We start from the raw sequence: 20,431 nt of genomic DNA, 5'->3' as shown, positions 1-20,431 counted from the left end.
CAGTGGGATAGCAGTGGGATTGCGGGATCGTATATATTTGTTAATTCTTTTGAGGAACCTCCATACTGCTCTCCATAGTGGTTATACTAATTTACATTCCTAACAACAGTGCATGCTGGTTCCCCTTTATCCACACCCTCACCAGTATTCATTATTGCCTGTCTCTTGAATAAAAGCCATCTTGACTGGGGTGACATGATATCTCATTGCGGTTTTGATGTACATTTCTCTGATGATTAGTGATATTGAGCATTTTTTTCATACACTGGGCTGTTCGTATGTCTTATTTTGAGAGATATCTGTTCAGATCTTTTGCCCATTTAAAATACCAGGTTATTTGTCTTTTTCCTATTGAATTGTTTTAGCTCCTTATATATTCTGGCAATTACTTTCTTTCAGATGGATAGTGTGCAAATATTTTCTCCCATTGGATTGTCACTTCACTTTGTTGATTGTTTCCTTTGCTGTGCAGAAGATTTTTAGTTTGATGTAGTCTCATTTGTCCACTTTTGCTTTGGGTGCTTGTGCTTTTGCAGTCTTACCAAGAAACCTTTGTCCACACCAATGTCCTGGAGTGTTTCCCCAATGTTTTCTTCTAGTAGTTTTATAGTTTCAGGTCTTAGATTTACCTTTAATCCATTTTGATTTGATTTTTATATGTGGTTAGGGATTTACTTTAGATAGGGATTTAGTTTCATTCTTCAGCAAATGGATATCCAGTTTTCGCAAGGCCATTTATTGAAGTGACTATCTTTCCCCAATGTAAGTTCTTTGCACCTTTGTGGGATATGAGTTGAACTATAAATGCGTGGACTTATTTCTGGGCTCTCCACTCTGTTCCATTGGTCTGTGTGCCTATTTTTATGCCAGTTTTGCTGTGTGGATTACTATCGTTTGCATAATTTGAAGCCAGGTAATGTGATTCCTCCAGCTTTATTACTTTTGTTCAGGATGGCTTTGGCTATTTTGGATCTTCCATGGTCCCATATAAATTTTAGGATTAATTTATCTATTTCTGTGAAGAATGTCATTGATATTTTGATTGGGATTGCACTGAATCTGTAGACTGGGTGGAATGGACATTTTAGTAAGATTAGTTCTTCTAGTCCATAAACATGTACTGTCTTTCCATTTTTTCTATCCTTTTCAATTTCTTTCATCAATGTTTTATAGTTTCTGTTGTAGAGATCGTTCACATCTTTGGTTGATTTTATTCCTAGGTATTTTATTTGTAATTGTTATAAATAGGTTACTTTCTTGATTTCTTTTTCAGATTGTTTATTGTTGGCATATAGAAATGCCACCAATTTTTGTATGTTGATTTTGTATCCTGAAACTTTACTGAATTTCTTAATGAATTCTAATGTTTTTTGGCTGAAGTCTTTAGGTTTAACTAAATATAGGATCATATCATCTGCAAACAAGGGTAGCTTCACTTCTTCCTTTCCAATTTGAATACCTTTTCTTTGTCTTCAGTAATTCCTCTAGCTAAGATTTCCTAGTACTACGTTGAATAAAAGTGGGGAATGTGGGAATCCTTGACTTCTTCCAGATCTTAGAGGAAAGGCTTTCAATTTTTCAGTTGTGGGTTTATCATATATGGTTTTTATCATATTGAGGTATATTCCTGTTACACCGAGGTTTTTTTTTTTTTTTGGTTTATTATGAAGGGATGTTGAATTTTACCAAATGCTTTTTTGGAGTCCATTGAGATGATCATATGGTTTTTGTCTTTTATTTTTCTGATGTGACAACATTTATTGAATTACATATGTTGAGCCATACTTGCATTCCTGGGATGAATTCCACTTGGTCGTGATGAGTGATCTCTTTAATGTGTTGTTGAATTTGGTTTGCAAGCATTTTGTTAAAGATTTTTGTGTCTCTGTTTATTGGAGATATTGCTTTATAGTTTTCTTTTTTTTGTTACATCTTTGTATGGTTTTGGTGTTAGGATAATACTGACATTATAGGATGAGTTTGGAAGTGTCCTTCTTTCTTTTTTTTGAAATAGTTTGAATAGATAGATGTTAGTTCTTTTTAAAATGTTTAGTAGAATTCAGCAATGAAACCATCAGGTCCTGGGCTGTTCTTTGATGGGAGACTTTTTGTTACTGCTTCTATCTCATTTATTATTAGTCTACTCATGTTTTGGATATTTTCATGGTTCAATCTTAAGTTTTATGTATCTAGGAATGTATCAGTTTCTCCTAGATTTTCTAGATTAATAACATATAGTAGCTCATAATCATTTCTAATGATCCTTCAAATTTCTATGGTATCAATTGTAATGTCTCCTTTTTTCATTTTTGATTTCATTTGTTTTGGTCTTCTCTTTTTTCTTAGTCTGGCTAAAGGTTTGTGAATTTTATCTTTTTTAAAATTATACTGTAAGTTCTGGGGTACATGTGCAGAATGTACAGGTTTGTTACATAAGTATACATGTGCCATGCTGGTTTGCTGCAGCCATAAACCCATCATATACATTAGGTATTTCTCCTAATGCTATCCCTCCCCCAGACCCCCACCCTCCAACAGGCCCCAGTGTGTGATGTTCTTCTCCCTGTGTCCATGTGTTCTCATTGTTCAACTCCCACTTATGAGTGAGAACATGTGGTGTTTGGTTTTCTGTTCTTGTGTTAGTTGACTGAGAATGATGGTTTCCAGCTTCATCCATGTCCCTGCAAAGGACATGAACTCATCCTTTTTTATTGCTGCATAATATTCCATGGTGAATATGTGCCACATTTTCTTTATCCAGTCTAACATTGATGGGCATTTGGTTTGGTTGAAGTCTTTGCTATTGTGAACATTGCCGCAATAAACATACAAATGCATGTGTCTTTATAGTAGAATGATTTATAATCCTTTGGGTATATAGCCAGTAATGGGATTGCTGAGTCAAATAGTATTTCTAGTTCTAGATCCTTGAGGAATCGCCACACTGTCTTCCACAATGGTTGAACTAGTTTACACTCCTACCAACGGTGTGAAAGTGTTTCTATTTATTCACATCCTCTCCCGCATCTGTTGCTTCCTGACTTATTAATGATCACCATTCTAAATGGCATGATATGGTATCTCATTGTGGTTTTGATTTACATTTCTCTAATTGCCAGTGATGATGAGCTTTTTTTCGTATGTTTGCTGGCCACATAAATGTCTTCTTTTGTAAACTGTCTGTTCATATCCTTCACCCAAATTTTGATGGGTTTTCTTTTTCTCGTAAATTTGTTTAAGTTCCTTGTAGATTCTGGATATTAGCCTTTTGTGTGGATAGATGGATACATTGCAAAAATTTTCTCCCATTCTGTAGGTTGCGTCTTCACTCTGATGATAGTTTCCTTTTCTGTGCAGAAGCTCTTTAATTAGATCCCATTTGTCAATTTTGGCTTTTTGTAATTACTTTTGGTGTTTTAGTCATGAAGTCTTTGCCCATGCTTATGTCCTGAATGGTATTGCCTAGGTTTTTTCCTAGGGTTTTTATGGTTTTAGGTTGTATGTTTAAATCTTTAATCCATCTTGAGTTAATTTTCATATAAGGTGTAAGGAAGGGGTTCAGTCTCAGTTTTCTGCCTGTGGCTAGCCAGTTTTCACAACATCATTTATTAAATATGGAATCCTTTCCCCACTGCTTGTTTTTGTCAAGTTTGTCAAAGATCAGATGTTTGTACATATGTGGTGTTATTTCTGAGGCCTCTGTTCTGTTCCATTGGTCTATATATCTGTTTTGTTACCAGTACCATGCTGTTTTTGTTATTGTAGCCATGTAGTATTGCTTGAAGTCAGGTAGTGTAATGCCTGCAGCTTTGTTCTTTTTGCTTAGGATTGTCTTGTCTATATGGGCTCTGTTTTGGTTCCATGTGAAATTTAAAGTAGTTTTTTCCAATTTCCTGAAGAAAGTCCATGGTAGCTTGATGGGAATACCATTGAATCTATAAATTACTTTGGGCAGTATGGCCATTTTCATGATACTGAGTCTTCCTATCCATGGGCATGGAATGTTTTTCCATTTATTTGTGTCCTCTCTTATTTTCTTGAGCAGTGGTTTGTAGTTTTCTTTGAAGAGATCCTTCACATCCCTTTTAAGTTGTATTTCTAGGTATTTTATTCTCTTTGTAGCAATTGTGAATGGGAGTTCACTCATGATTTATCACTCTGTTTGTCTATTACTGATGTATAGGAATGCTTGTGATTTTTGCACATTGATTTTGTATTCTAAGACTTTGCTGAAGTTGTTTATCAGCCTAAAGAGTTTTGGGGCTGAGACGATGGAGTTTTCTAAATATACAATGATGTCATCTGCAAACAGACAGTTTGACTTCCTGTCTTCCTGTTTGAGTACCCTTTATTTCTTTCTCTTGCCTGATTGCCCTGGCCAGAAATTCAATACTATGTTTAAAAGGAATGGTGAGAGAGGGCATTTTTGTCTTGTGCTGGTTTTCATAGGAAATGCTTCTAGCTTTTGCCCATTCAGTATGATAGTGGCAGTGAGTTTGTCATAAATAACTCTTAGTATTTTGAGATGTAGTCCATCAATACCTAGTTTATGAGTGTTTATAGCATGAAGGGGTGTTGAATTTTATCAAAGGCATGTTCTGTATCTATTAAGATAATCATTTGGTTTTTGTCATTGGTTCTGTTTATGTGATGGATTACGTTTATTGATTTGTGTAGATTGAACTAGTCTTGCATCCCAGGGATGAAGCTGACTTGATCATCGTGGATAAGCTTTTTAATGTGCTGCTGGATTCAATTTGCCAGTATTTTATTGAGGATTTTCGCATTGATGTTCATCAGGGATATTGGCCTGAAATTTTCTTTTTTTTGTTGTGTCTCTGCCAGGTTTTGGTATCAGGATGATGCTGGCCTTATAAAATGAGTTAGGGAGGATTCCCTCTTTTTCTATTTGCAATAGTTTCAGAAGGAATGGTACCAGGTCCTCTTTGTACCTCTGGTAGATTTTGGCTGTGAATCCGTCTGGTCCTGGGCTTTTTTTTGGTTGGTAGGCTATTAATTAGTGCCTCAATTTCAGAACTTCTTGTTGGTTTATTCATGAATTTGACTTCTTCCTGGTTTAGTCTTAGGAGGGTGTGTGTGTGTCCAGGAATTTATCAATTTCTTCTAGGCTTTCTAGGTTATTTGTGTAGAGGTGTTTATAGTATTCTCTGATGGTAGTTTGTATTTCTGTGGGATCAGAGGTGATCTCCCATTTATCATTTTTTATTGTGTCTATTTGATTCTTCTCTCTTCTCTTTTTTAATTAGTCTGGCTAGCTATCTGTTTTGTTAATATTTACAAAAAACCAGCTCCTCGATTCATTGATTTTTTGAAGGAGTTTTTGTGTCTCTATCTCCAGTTCTGCTCTCATCTTAGTTATTTTTTGTCTTCTGCTAGCTTGTGAATTTGTTTGCTCCTGCTTCTCTAGTTCTTTTAATTGTGATGTTAGAGTTTCAATTGTAGATCTTTCCCATTCTCTTTTGAAGGCATTTAATGCTATAAATTTCCCTCTAAACACTGCTTTAGCTGAGATTCTGGTACGTTGTGTCTTTGTTCTCATTGGTTTCAAAGAAGTTATTTATTTCTGCCTAAGTCTCGTTACTTACCCAGTAGTCATTCAGGAGCAGGTTATTCAGTTTCCATGTAATTGTGCAACTTTGGGTGAGTTTCTTATTTCTGAGTTCTAATTTGATTGCACTGTGGTCTGAGAGAATGTTTGTTATGATTTCTATTCTTCTGCATTTGCTGAAGAGTGTTTTACTTCCAATTATGTGGTCAATTATAGAATAAGTGCTATGTGGTGCTGAGAAGAATGTATATTCTGTTGATTTGGGGTGGAGAGTTCTGTAGATGTCTATTAGTTCCACTTGGTCCAGAGCTGTGTTCAAGTCCTGAATATTCTTCTTAAGTGTTTGTCTCATCGATCTGTCTAATATTGATAGTAGAGTGTTAAAGTCTCCCACTATTATCATATGGGAGTCTTAAGTCTCTTTGTAGGTCTCTAAGAACTTATTTTATGAATCTGGATTCTCCTGTATTGGGTGCATATATATTTACAATAGTTAGCTCTTCTTGTTGCCTTGATCTTTTTACCAGTATGTAATGCCCTTCTTTGTCTTTTTTGATGTTTGTTGGTTTAAAGTCTGTTCTAACAGAGATTAAGATTGCAACGTTTGTTTGTTTGTTTGCTTTTGCTTTCCATTTGCTTGGTAAATCTTCCTCTATCCCTTTATTTTGAGCCTATGTTTGTCTTTGCACATGAGATGGTCTCCTGAATACAGCACACTGATGGGTTTTGACTCTTTATCAAATTTGCCATTCTCTGTTTTTCACTTGGGGTATTTAGCTCATTTACATTTAAGGTTAATATTGTTATGTGTGAATTTGATTCTGTCATTATGATGCTAGCTGGTTATTTATTTATTTTTGAGACTGAGTCTTGCTCTGTTGACCAGGCTAGAGTGCAGTGGCGTGATCTTGGTCACTGCAAACTCTGCCTTCTGGGTTCACGCCATTCTCCTGCCTCAGCCTCCTGAGTAGCTGGGACTACAGGTGCCCACCACCACACCCGGCTAATTTTTTGTATTTTTTTAGTAGAGACGGGGTTTCACCGTGTTAGCTGGGAAGGTCTCAATCTCCTGACCTTGTGATTTGCCCACCTCAGCCTCCCAAAGTGCTGGGATTATAGGCGTGAGCCACCATACCCAGCTGCTAGCTGGTTGTTTTGCCCATTAGTTGATGCAGTTTCTTCATAGTGTCTATGGTTTTTACATTTTATTTTGTTTCTGCAGTGGGTAGTACTGGTTTCTTTCCACATTTAGTGCTTCCTTCAGGAACTCTTGTAAGGCAGGCCTGGTAGTGACAAAATCTCTCAGCATTTGCTTGTCTTGAAAGGATTTTATTTCTCCTTCACTTATGAAGCTTAGTTTGGTGGGATATGATATTCTGGGTTGAAAAAAATTTTTTTCAAGGATATTGAATATTGTCCCCCACTCTCTTCTGGCTTCTAGGCTTTCTGCAGAGAGATCTGCTATTAGTCTAATAGGCTTCCCTTTGTGAGTAGCCCAACCTGTCTTTCTAGCTGCCATTAACATTTATTCCTTTATTTCAACCTTAGTGAATCTGACGATTATGTGTTTTGGGGTTGCTCTTCTTGAAGAGTATCTTTATGGTGTTCTCTGCATTTTCTAAATTTGAATGTTGGCCTGTCTTGGTAGATTGGGGATGTTCTCCTGGATAATACCCTGAAGTGTGTTTTGCAACTTGGTTCCATTCTCCCCGTCACTTTCAAGTACAACAATCAAACATAGGTTTGGTCTTTTTACATATTCCCAATTTCTTGGAGGCTTTGTTCATTCCTTTTCATTCTTTTTCTCTAATCTTGTCTTCATGCTTTATTTCATTGAGTTGATCTTCAACCTCTGACCTCCTTTCTTCTGCTTGATCAATTTGGCCACTGATACTTGTGTATGCCTCATGAAATTCTCATACTATGTTTTTCAGCTCCATCAGATCTTTTATGTTTTTCTTCAGACTGGTTATTCTTGTTAGCAATTCCTTTAACCTTTTATCAAGGTTCTTAGCTTCCTTGCATTGGGTTACAACATGCTCCTGTAGCTCAGAGGAGTTTGTTGTTACCCACCTTCTGAAGCCTACTTCTGTCAATTTGTCAAACTCATTTTTACATTCATTTTTGTTCCCTTGATGGTGAGGAGCTGTGATCCTTTGGAGGAAGAGAGGCATTCTGGTTTTTGGAATTTTCAGCCTTTTTGCACTGATTTTTTTCTCATCTTCGTGGATTTATGTACAGTTGGTCTTTGCTGTTGGTGACCTTGGATGGAGTTTTTGCATGGTCATCCTTTTTGTTGATGTTGATGGTATTGCTTTCTGTTTGTTAGTTTTCTTCTAACAGTCAGGCCTCTCTTCTGCAGGTCTGCTGGAGTTTGCTGGGGGTCCACTCCAGACCCTGTTTGCCTGGGTATCACAAGCGGAGGCTGCAGAACAGCAAAGATTATTGCCTACTCCTTCCTCTGGAAGCTTCATCCCAGAGGGTCACCTGCCAGATGCCAGCCAGAGCTCTCCTGTATGACGTGTCTGTTGACCCCTGCTGGGAGATGTCTTCCTGTCAGGAGGCATGGTGGGAATCAGGGACCTACTTGAGGAGGCTGTCTTTCCCTTACCAGAGCTTGAGCACTGTGCTGAGATATCTGCTGTTGTCTTCAGAGCTGGCAGGCAGGAACTTTTAAGTCTGCTGAAGCTACACCCACAGCTGCCTCTTACCCCAGGTATGTCCCAGGGAGATGGGAGTTTTATCTATAAGCCCCTACTGAGGTTTCTTCCTTTCTTTCAGAGATGCTCTCCCCAGAGGGGAGGAATCTAGAGAGGCAGTCTGACTATAACGGCTTTGTGGTGCTTCGGTGGGCTTCACCGAGTTCAAACTTCCTGGGGAGTTTGTTTACACTATGAGGGGAAAACCACCTACTCAAGCCTCAGTAATGGCAGATGCCCCTCCCCCCACCAAGCTCAAGCATCCCCATTTTAAATTCAGACTGCTGTGCTGGCAGCAAGAATTTCAAGCCACTGGATTTTAGCTTGCTGAGCTCTGTGGGGGTGAGATCTGCTGAGCAAGACCACTTAGCTCCCTGGCTTCAGCCTCCTTTCCAGGGGAGTGATTGGTTCTGTCTTGCTGGCATTCCAGGGGCTACTGAGGTATGAAACAAACAAACAAAAAAACCAAAAAACTCTTGCAGCTGACTCAGTGTCTGCCTAAATAGCTGCCCAGTTTTGTGCTTGAAACCCAGGGCCCTGTGCTGTAGGGAACCAAGGGAATCTCCCGCTCTGCAGGTCGTGAATACCATGGGAAAAGTGTAGTATCTGGGCCAGATAGCACCATCCCTCATGGCATGGTCCCTCACAGCTTCCCTTGGCTATGGGAGGCAGTTCCCAACCCCTTGCATTTCCCGGGTGAGGCAGTGCCCCACCCTGCTTCTGCTCACCCTCTTCGGCGGCACCTAATGTCTAACCAGTCCCAGTGAGAAGAACCAGGTATCTCATTTTGAAATGCATAAATCACCTGCCTTCTGCATTGGTCTTGCTGGGGGCTGCAGACCGGAGCTGTTCCTATTTGGCCATCTTGCCTGGGAATCATGGTTTATTTTTAATGTATCCTTTTTTTTTTTTTTTTGAGACGGAGTCTCGCTCTGTTGCCTAGGCTGGAGTGCAGTGTTATGATCTCCACTCACTGCAAACTCCACTTCCCGGGTTCATGCCATTCTCCTGCCTCAGCTCCCGTGTAGCTGGGACTACAGGTGCCTGCCACCACGCCTGGCTAATTTTTGTATTTTTAGTAGAGAGAGGGTTTCACCATGTTAGCCAGGATGGTCTCGATCTCCTGACCTCGTGATCCGCCTGTCTCGGCCTCCCAAAGTGCTGGAATTACAGGTGTGAACCACCGCGCCAGGCCTTTAATGTATCTTTTATAGGTTGGTTGTTTTGTGGTTACCATGAGGCTTGCAAATATAACCAATTATTTTAAACTGATGACCACTTAACTCTAATTACAAAGAAAATTAAATGACAAACAATTTTTAAAAATTTTTAAATATACACTTTAACTCCATCCCCTTGCATTTTCACTTTTTGATGTGTCTACCTTTATCTTTGTATGCCTATCTCTTAAAAAGGTGTTGTAGTTATTATTTTTTGTATTATAAATTTGTATCTTAGTCTTCCTACTAAATATGTGTGTGGTTTACACATTGCAATTGTAGTGTTAGAGTATTCTGTATTTGTCTGTCTAGTTACTATTGCTAATGAGTTTTATACATTCAGATGATTTTTGTTGTTTGTTAACATCTTTTTATTTTAGAACGAAGAACTATCTTTAGTATTTTTTGTAAGACAAGTCTGATGTTGACAAAATCCTTCAACTTTTGTTTGGGAAAGTCTTTATTTGTCCTTCAGGTTTGAAGGATATTTTTGTAGGATATAATATTCCAGGTTGAATATTTTTTTCTTCAGGTTTTTGAATATGTCATCCCTGGGCTATAAGATTTCCACTGAGAAGTCTGCTGCCAGATGTATGGGAACTGCTTTATATGTTATTTGCTTCTTTTCCCATGCTGCTTTTAAAATCCCTTCTTTATCTTTGAAGTTTGAGAGTTTATTTTATGCCTTGAGATTGTCTAATTTGGGTTGAGTCATTTGCTGTTTCTTATGACCTTCTTAAACCTGGATATTCATCTTTCTGTCTACCTTTGGTAAACTGTCTGTTATTATTTCTTTGAATAACCTTTCTATCTTGCTATCTCTTTCTCTGTATCCTCTTTAAGGCTAATAACTTTCAGATTTGCCCTTTTGAGGCTATTGTCTGGTTCTTATAGGCATGCTTTTTTAAATCCTTTTTTTTTTTCTCTGTGTATTTTTATATAACCTGTCTTCATGCTCAATAAGTTTTCTGCTTGATCAGTTTTGCTCTTGAAAGACTGGTGTATTTTTCAGCCAATTAATGTATTTTTTGTCAATTGAATTTTTCAGCTCCAGAATTTCTGTTTTTTAAAAGTGTTTCAATCTCCTTTTAAAATTTATCTGATAGAATTCTGAATTCCTTCTCTGTGTTATCTCGAAGTTTGTTGAGCTTCCTCAAGACAGCTATTTTGAATTCCCTGTCTGAGAGGTCACATATCTCCATCACTTCTGGATTTCTGTCATTCCTGGATTGCCTTATTTGGTTTGTTTGATGGGGTCTTGTTTTCTGGATACTTGTGGATGTTCATCAATTTCTGCATATCAATAGATGAAGAGTTAGGTATTTATTCCAACCTTCACAGTGTAGGTTTGTTTGTATCCATCCTTTTTGAAAAGACTTTCCACATATTCAAAGGGCATTGAGTATTGTGACCTAAGTCTGTGGTCACTGCAGTCATATCAGCACTGTGGGGTTCCCTAAGCCCATGAACACTGTGACTCTTGCTGACTCTTAGATGCACTGCCTTTGTGGGCTTAGGTAAGATAAGAGAAAATTCTTTCTGGAGTTATTAGATAGCATAAGGAATAACTGTAATAGCATTGTTTGAAAATGAAATGGGCTGGCTTGGGAAGCTGTAAATTATCTGTTCCTGGGAAAAGAAAGCAAGGATTTGGAAGGAATGTACATGCCAGACAGGGGTGTTGAGTAAGATGAGCTCCTTCTAACTCACAGCTTCTGTGACTATGCGCACTGTCCATGTCTCCAGGATCCATCCAGGATGCTTCTAATTGCAGACATGTGGTCTCTGCATGGCCCAGCATTGATCCACATGTTCTCCTTCCGACACCTGGAAAAAAAGGTTGTGCCCCAGAAAGATGCCTGGTGTGGGATTCAGGACACCTGGGCTGCAGTACTCTCTCTGACACATGCCATGCAACACTCTCCTCATTCTCCCTCTGATCTCAGCATTCTCTCCAGCAAAATGAGAGACCTGGATATTCCTAAGTGGTCTTTACTGTCCTGTGTTTCTCTGACAGTCTTTGGGCCCTCAACAAAGTAAGCAGATGCCAAGAGAAAGATGTGTGAGGTGCCCAAGCCAGTATAGCACTTATACAGTGTGAGGTCCCTGAGTCAGTGTGGCACTTACATGGTGTGAGAGACCTGAGCAGCTGGTGGAAATCTGGTCAAAGCTCCATCATTGCAGACATAGAGGGGAGAACAAATATATTGCAGCAGCTGTAGGTGTGACTATCCTTCTGTCAGTCCCAAAAGGGTGGTTGTCTTCTTTCTAACCATCTCCGATTTACAGGCAAGCAGGCCAAGTGATAAGTTAGCAAAGCTTGCCCTCCTCCCTCTTCAGCCTGTCTGAATATCTGTGTGATCTGTACCTATAACCTGCATGAAGTTATATGCTCAAGTTCACATCTCTCTTCCCTTCTCCACCCTTCGCACTGCTCGTGGAGTCCTTCAAAGGCAAGACTCAAGCTATGCTGTCTGTGTCACTGGGCCTTGCACATTCCTGGTAGACAATAGTGCTCAGTGGACTAGTAAGGAGTGAATGAGAGGAAAAATATGAGCCCAATGAACAAGACAGTAAATGGTTCTGCAGCAAAGATGGGTAGACAGGGTAGGGCTCCATCTTACAAGTAAAGGAATGGTCACCTACCAAATACAACAAACAGGTGTTTATTGAATGAAACACTCAAAAAACCCTAAAGGAGTCATGCAAGGGCAACCACAGTCCCCATTCAGCAGACAAGCAGTGAGCACTCTCTGACCCCCACACCCATCCCTGACTTCATGAAGCTTATTTTCTATGTGAATGTGTGTGTATACACACACATATATATGTATACAAAACATAATTTTTCAGGTGGATCAATAATTTGCATGAAATAGGTCATGTTATTGAAATAGAGGATGGCATAGAGATGGGGTACAAATCACACTGGGTATAAGGTGATGTGTATACTGACTGTGGAGAGGTGGAGGCTCGGGTAGTAGAAAGGGTAAAATTAATGCAGTTGTCCCAAGTTATTCCACATGTTAATGAATCACAGTTAATCCAATTATAGTATTACATAAAATGCTTCCATTCACGTCAGTCTAAAAATCAGACCAGCTCTTTGCTGTATCCTCCATAATTTTCTTTGAATCTTTTGCATAGAATTCTGGTGTGAGATTAGGTTGGACAATCCTAACTTGCATCTGTTACAAATGTTTACTCCAGTGTTTTCAATTATAGACTGTGCTTGGAGAATAATTTATAGACCTTCATTCAATACCTATTTATTGAAATTCTTTATAAGTTATGTTCTATTTTATACACAGAGTTTTAAAAGTCAGTTACGATCTCCATGTTATTTCTATAACATCATCCCTAATATTTGGGAACATCTGGAGTTCACAATTTAAAATTTTTTCTCAGGTATTTGACATGGTATGTTGACATCCTTACTCTTTTATTAGTATTCAAAATCTTTCTAAGGATACTGTGTTGTTATTTACTCCTAATAGTAACAAAATTAGATTGAATCAAATATAAAGGCACACAGTGTTTTTGCACTGGAAATCTCAATATTACTTGAAATGTCAATTTTCATAAATTTATAATTTTAGTTAGAGTCCAACAAAAATTCCAATAGATTTCTTTCTCTTGTTTTGAAACCATACACGTTAATTATAACGTCCACATAGAAAAACGAAACATCAAAAAGGCAGAGCAAGGTAGCCAAATAGAACCCTCCAGCAACCATCTCCTCTCAGAAACACAAAATTGAACTATCTGTGCAAGAAAACACCTTCATAAAAACAAAAAAAAATTCAGGTCACTAATCACAGTACCTGATTTTAACACAATATCAAGAAAAATGGCATTTATGGGTCATAAGAAAAATATTCTTTCATTGCCTGCACCACCCCTCCCTTACCCTGTGGCAGAGCAGTGCAGACAGAAAAATCTGTGTGCTTGCAGGAGAAAAAGCAAAGTGAGTGTGAGACTTTGCATTGGAACTCAGTACTGCTCTGTCACAATGGAACACAGTTCAGGGAGGAATTCTGCTGGTACCCATGGAGGAAGCATTTAGACCAGCCCTGGGCAGAAGCGAATCCTCAGCTCCAGTGGGAGGAACATGAGTCTGGCTGGATCCATGTCCAGTTGACTAAAGTAGCCTTGAGCCCCATACATTTGAGTAGCAGTCAGATTACAAGGACTATAGTCCTTGGGCAAGACTTGGGGCTGCACTTGTCTCAGAGGAGTGGACTTAGGATGCATGTGACTTAGTGCAACACCAGCTGTCACAGATAAAAGAATGCTGCCTTACCTCTCTAATTCCAGGCAATGCAGCTCTGGGATAAAGATACTTTCCACTTGGGGAAAGGAGAGGAAAGTATACAGAGAACTTTGTCTTATAACTTAGGTACCAACTCAGTCATAGGAAAACAAAGCACCAGGTAGAGTCCTGAAGCTACTGATTCCATGCCTTTGGTGGGACGATCACTTGAACCCAGGGGTTTAAGTACAGCCTGGGCAACATGGTGAGACCCTGTCTCTACATAGAAGGAGAAACAAAGAACATGTGATATACATACACAATTGCTTATTAGGCATAAAGAAGAATGAAATCCTGTCATTTATTGCAATGTGGATGAACCTAGAAGACACTGTACCAAGTGAAATAAGCAGGTACAGAAAGACAAATACTGCATATTCTCATATGTGGAAGTTTAAAAAGTTAATCTCATAAATTAGAGAGTAGAATAGTAGTTACCAGAGCCTCGGGATAAGGGGGAGGGTGAGGGGGAGAGAGGTTGTTTAATGTGCACAAAATTATAGTTAGAAAGAACCAAATAAATAAAAACAGCATTGAAAAAAGTAGACTTTACAACTGGTACCACAGAATGTAAAGGATCATTAAGACTATTATGAACAACTTTATGCTAAGAAATTGGAAAACCTAGAGGAAAGGGATAAATTCCTGGAAACATACAACCTACAAATATTGAACCAGGAAGAAATAGAAAACTTCAACAGACCAACAAGTAATAAGATTGGAGTAATAAAAACATCTCCCAACAATGAAAAGCCAAGGACCAGATGACTACTGTTGAATTCTACCAAACATTTCTAACACCATTTCTTCTCAAATTATTCCAAAAAGTTGAAGGGGAGGGAACTCCTCCAAACACATTCTATGAGGCCAACATTACTGTCATTCCAAAACCTGACAAGGACACAACAACAAAAAAAGAAAACTGCAGGTCAATACCCCTGATAAACACAGATACAAAAATATTCAACAAAATACTTGGAAACCAAATTCAAAAGCACATAAAAGGTAATATACCATGATCAAGTGGAATGAAAGGATGGTTCCACATATGCAAATCAATAAATATGATATATCACATGAACAGAATTAAGGACAAAACCATACGATTGTCTCAAATGATGCAGAAAAAGCATTTAATAAAATTCAACATCCCAGCCTGGGTAACATAGTGAGACCCTGTCTTTTTAAAAAAAATTAGGCATGTGGCATGCACTTGTAGTCCCAACTGTTCAAGCTGAGGTGGGAGGATTGCTTGAGCCCAGGAGTTTGAGGTTGTAGTGAGCTATTATCATGCCATTGAACTACAACCTTGGTGAAAAAAAAAAAAAGAAAAGAAAGGAAAATGAAAATTAACTTAGCTTGCAAGTAGGAAAAAGTATTCAACATCCTCTCACAATAAAAACTTTAACCAAATAAATATAGAAGGAATATACTCCAATAGAATAAAAGCCATATGTGAAAAACCCACAACTAATGTCTTACTGAATGGGGAAAAGTTGAGAGTTTACCTGAGGAAAAAAAAAAAAGATCCCCACCTTCACCATTCTTATTCAGCATATTACTGGAAATCCTCACCATAGCAATCACACAAGGGAAGAAATAAAGTGCAACTAAACTGGAAAGGAGGCATTAAATTGTCCCTATTTGCAGGAGACATAATCTTGTATAGAAAGACCTACAGAGTCCACCAAAAAACCTTAGAATGGATCAGTGAATTCAATAAAGTCTCAGGATCCAAAATAAACCCACAAAAATCAGTATAGTTTCTATATGCCAATAATGAACTGTCTGAAAAAGAAATCGAGAAAGCAATCTTATTTACTATAGCCACACAAAAACAGACCTAGGAATAAATTGAACCAAGGTTGTGAACAATCTGTAAAATAAAAATTATAAAACTGTGATGAAAATAGTTGAAGAGGACGCAAAAAAAATGGCAAGACATTTCATGTTTATAGATTGAAAAAAATAATATTGTTAAAGCGACCATACTGCCCAAACCAAGCTATAGATTCAGTGCCATCCCTTTCAAAATATTAATGAAATTCTTCACAGAAATATAGAAAACATTCTAAAATTCATAGGGAACCCAAAAAGACTCTGAATAGCTAAACAAGTTATGAACAAAAGGAACAATGGTATAGGCATCACATTCCATGACTTCAAAATATACTAGAAAGTTATAGTAGTCAAAACAGAATAATACTAACATAAAATCAGATGCATAGACTAATGGAAGAGAATAGAGAATCCAGAAATAAATCCAAATACAGCCATGCTTTGATTAATGATGGGCATACGTTCTGTCAAATTTGTCATTAGGCAATTTTGTCATTGTGCAAACATCATAGAGTGTACTTACAGAAACCAAGATGGTATAGCTTACTATACACCTAGGCTATAGGGTATAGCCTATTCCTCCTAGGCTGCAAATCTATATAGCATGTTACTCTACTGAATAGGCAATTGTAACACAATAGTGAGTGTTTGCATATGTAAACATAGAAAAGGTACAGTAAAAATATGGTATAACATTTAAAAATGATATACCCGTACAGGTCACTTACAATGAATAGAACTGGCAAGACTGAGAGTGAGTCATGCAGCTTTGAGTAGGTCGGTGAGTGGTGAGGGAATGGGAAGGCCTAGGACACTACTATAGAATTCATAAACATTCTTCACTTATGTAACACTGTAATTACTTTAATTTTTTTCTTTTTTAAATAATGTGAGCTTACTGTAACTTTTTAACTCTATAAGCGTTTTAATTGTTTTAAACTTTTTTGACTTTCGTAATAATATTTAGCTTAAAATACAAACATACTATACAACTGTTCAAAATATTTATATTCTTATTCTATAAGGATTTTTTCTATTTAAAACATTTCATATTTATATTTCTTACATTCTTAACTTTTTTCTTAAAAACTGAGGCACACGAGACAAACATTAGCCTAGGCCTATCCAGGGTCAGGATCATCAACATCATTGTCTTCCACCTCCATATCTTGTCCCACTGGAAGTTCTTCAAGGACAATAACATGAATGGGGCCGTTATCGTCTATGATAACAATGTCTTATTCAAGAATACCTTCTGGGGGACCTGAGGCTGTTTTAGAGTTAACTTGTTTTTATGAGTGAGAGGGGCACACTCTATTATAGCAAAGTAAAGACACCAACCAGTAACATAGTAACTTACTTATTTTATTTTATTTTTTTATTTCTTCTTTAAAAAGGTGGGGGGGATACCTGTGGAGAACGTGCAGGTTTGTTCCATAGGTATACACTTGCCATGGTAGTTTGCTGCACCTATTGATCTGTCTTCTAAGTTCCCTCCCCTCACTCCTCGCCACCCAACAGGCCCTGATGTGTGTTGTTCCCCTCTCTGTGTCTGTGTGTTCTCAATGTTCAACTCTCACTTATGAGTGAGAACATGCAGTATTTGGTTTTCTGTTCCTGTGTTTGTTTGATGATGATGATGGCTCCCAATTTCATCCATGTTCCTACAAAAGACATGATCTCATTCCTTTTTATGTCTGCATAGTATTCCTTGGTGTATATGTACCACATTCTCTTTATCCAGTCTATCATTGATGGGCATTTGGGTTGGTTCTATGTCTTTGCTATTATGTATAGTGCTGCAGTAAACATATGTGTGCATGTGTCTTTATAGCAGAATGATTTTTATTCTTCTGGTATATACCCAGTAATGGGATTACTGTGTCAAATGGTATTTCTGGTTGTAGATCCTTGAGGAATCACCACACTGTCTTCTACAATTGTTGAACTAATTTAAATTCCCACCAACAGTGTAAAAGCGTTCCTATTTCTCCACAGCCTCATCAGCATCTATTGTTTCCTGACTTTTTAATAATTGCCATTCTGACTGTCATGAGATGGTATCTCATTATGGTTTTGATTTGTGTTTCTCTGATGTTGAGAAACATCAGATGATCAGTGATGTTGAGCTTTCTTTCATATCTTTGTTGGTCACATAAATGTCTTCTTTTGAGAAGTGTCTGTTTATATCCTTTGTCCACCTTTTGATAGGTTTGTTTGTTTTTTTCTTGTAAATATGTTTAAGTTCCATGTAAATTCTGGATATTAGACCTTTGTCAGATGGGTAGATTGCAAAAATTTTCTCCCATTCTGTGTGTTACCTGTTCAGTCTGATGCTAGTTTCTTTTGCTGAGCAGAAGGTCTTTAGTTTAATTAGATCTCATTTGTCAATTTTGGCCTTTGTTGCAATTGCTTTTGAGGTTTTTGTCATGAAGTCTTTGCCCATACCTATGTCCTAAATGGTATTGCCTAGATTTTCTTCTAGGGTTTTCATGGTTTTGGAATTTACATTTAAGTCTTTGATCCATCTTGAGTTAATTTTTGTGTAAGGTGTAAAAAAAGGGGGTCCAGTTTCAGTTTTCTGCATATGGCTAGCCAGTTTGCCCAGCACTGTGTATTGAATAGGAAATCCATTCCTTATTGCTTGTTTTTGTCAGGTTTGTTGAAGATCAGATGACTGTAGATGTGTGATGTTACTTCTGAGGTCTCTGTTCTGCTCTATTAGTCTATATGTCTGTTTTGGTACCAGTATCATGTTTTTTTGGTTACTGTAACCTTGTAGTATAGTTTGAAGTCAAGTAGTATGATGCCTCCAGCTTTGTTCTTTTTGCTTAGGATTGTCTTGGCTATATGGATCTTCTTTGATTCCATATGAAACTTAAAATAATTTTTTCTAATTGTGTGAGGAATGTCAATGTTAGTTTGATGGAAATAGCATTGAATGTATAAATTACTTTAGGCAGTGTGGTCATTTTCACAATATTGATTCTTCCTATCCATGAGCATGGAATGTTTCTCCATTTGTTTGTGTCCTCTCTTATTTCCTTGAGCAATGGTTTATAGTTCTCCTTGAAGAGGTCCTTTACATCCCTTGGTAGCGGTATTCCTAGGTATTTTATTCTGTTCATAATTGCGAATGGGAGTTCATTTGTGATTTGGCTCTCTGATTGTCTGTGGTTGGTGTAAAGGAATGCTTGTGATTTTACACACTGATTTTGTATCCTGAGACTTTGCTGAAGTTGCTTATCAGTTCAAGAAGTTTTTGAGCCTTTATTTCTTTCTCTTGCCTGATTGCCCTGGCCAGAACTTCCAATACCATGTTGGATAGGAATGGTGAGAGAGGGCATCCTTGTCTTGTACTGGTTTTCAGAGGGAGTGCTTTTCATTCAATACGATATTGGCTGTGGGTTTGTCATAAATAGCTCTTATTACTTTGAGATATGTTCCATCAATACCTAGTTTAGTGAGAGTTTTTGACATGAAGAAGGGATGTTGAATTTTATCAAAGACCTTTTCCGCATTTATTCAGATAACCATGTGGTTTTTGTCTTCGTTTCTGTTTATGTGACGGATTACGTTTATTCATTGGCATATGTTGAACCAGCTTCGCATCCCAGGGATGTAACCAACTTGATCATGGTGGATAAATTTTTTGATGAGCTGCTGGATTTGGTTTGCCAGTATTTTATTGAAGATTTTTGCATTGATGTTCATCAGGGATATCGGCCTAAAATTTTCTTTTTTTTGTTATGTCTCTTCCAGGTTTTGGTATAAGGATGATGCTGGCTTCATAAAATGAGTTATGAGAGAGTCCCTCCTTTTTAAATGTTTGGAATAGTTTCAGAAGGAATGGTACCAGCTCCTCTTTGTATTTCTGGTAGAATTCAGCAGTGAATTCATCTGGTTTTGGGCTTTTCTTTGTTCATAGGCTATTAATTACTGCCTAAATTTCAGAGCTTGTTAATGGTCTATTCATGGATTCAACTTCGTCCTGGTTTAGTCTTGGTTGGGCATATGCATCTAAGAATTTATCCATTTCTTCTAGATTTTCTAGTTTATTTGCATAGAGGCATTTATAGTATTCTCTAATGGTAGTTTGCATTTCTGTGGGGCCTTTGGTGATATCCTCTTTATCATTTTTTATTGTGTCTATTTGATTCTTCTTTCTCTTCTTCTTTATTAGTTCAGCTGTCTATCTATTTTGTTATTTTTTCCAAAAAATTAGCTCCTGGGGTCATTGATTTTTTGGAGGGTTTTTTTTGTGTTTCTATCTTCTTCAATTCTTTTCTGATCTTAATTATTTCTTGTCTTCTGCTAGCTTTTGGATTAGTTTGTTCTTGTCTCTCTACCTCTTTTAATTGTTATGTTAGGGTGTCAGTTTCAGATCTTTCTAGCTTTCTGATGTGGGCATTTAGTGCTATAAAATTTCCTTCTTAACACTGCTTTAGCTGTGTCCCAGAGATCCTGGTACACTGTCTCTTTGTTCTCATTGGTTTCAAAGAACTTTATTTCTGCCTTAATTCATTATTTACCCAGTAGTCATTCAGGAGCAGGTTGTTTAATTTCCATGAACTTATGTGGTTTTGAGTGAGTTTCTTAATCCTGGTTCTAATTTGATTGCTCTGTGGTCTGAGAGACTGCTTGTTATAATTTCAGTTATTTTGCATTTGCTGAGGAGCATTTTACTTCCAGTTACAATATGTGCCATGTGGCACTGAGAAGAATGTATATTCTGTTGATTTGGGCTAGTGAGTTCTGTAGATGTCTACTGGATGCACTTGATACAGAGCTG

General features: G+C 37.7%; 1 protein-coding gene across 1 annotated transcript in view; it reads left to right on the top strand.

The window, feature by feature from the left end:
- LOC103247032 (uncharacterized) overlaps positions 1-20,431 on the top strand; it is a 73,785-nt gene that overhangs the window by 3,950 nt on the left and 49,404 nt on the right. The window contains exon 4 of the mRNA XM_073004867.1: positions 7,932-8,285. Coding sequence (XP_072860968.1) covers positions 7,932-8,246 — 315 coding nt within the window. The 3' untranslated portion in view covers positions 8,247-8,285. The remainder of the gene's footprint in view (positions 1-7,931; positions 8,286-20,431) is intronic.

Source organism: Chlorocebus sabaeus, chromosome 2, assembly GCF_047675955.1.
Source record: "Chlorocebus sabaeus isolate Y175 chromosome 2, mChlSab1.0.hap1, whole genome shotgun sequence".
In the NCBI taxonomy this organism is placed as follows: Eukaryota; Metazoa; Chordata; class Mammalia; order Primates; family Cercopithecidae; genus Chlorocebus; species Chlorocebus sabaeus.
This window is presented reverse-complemented; position numbering and strand designations above follow the sequence as displayed.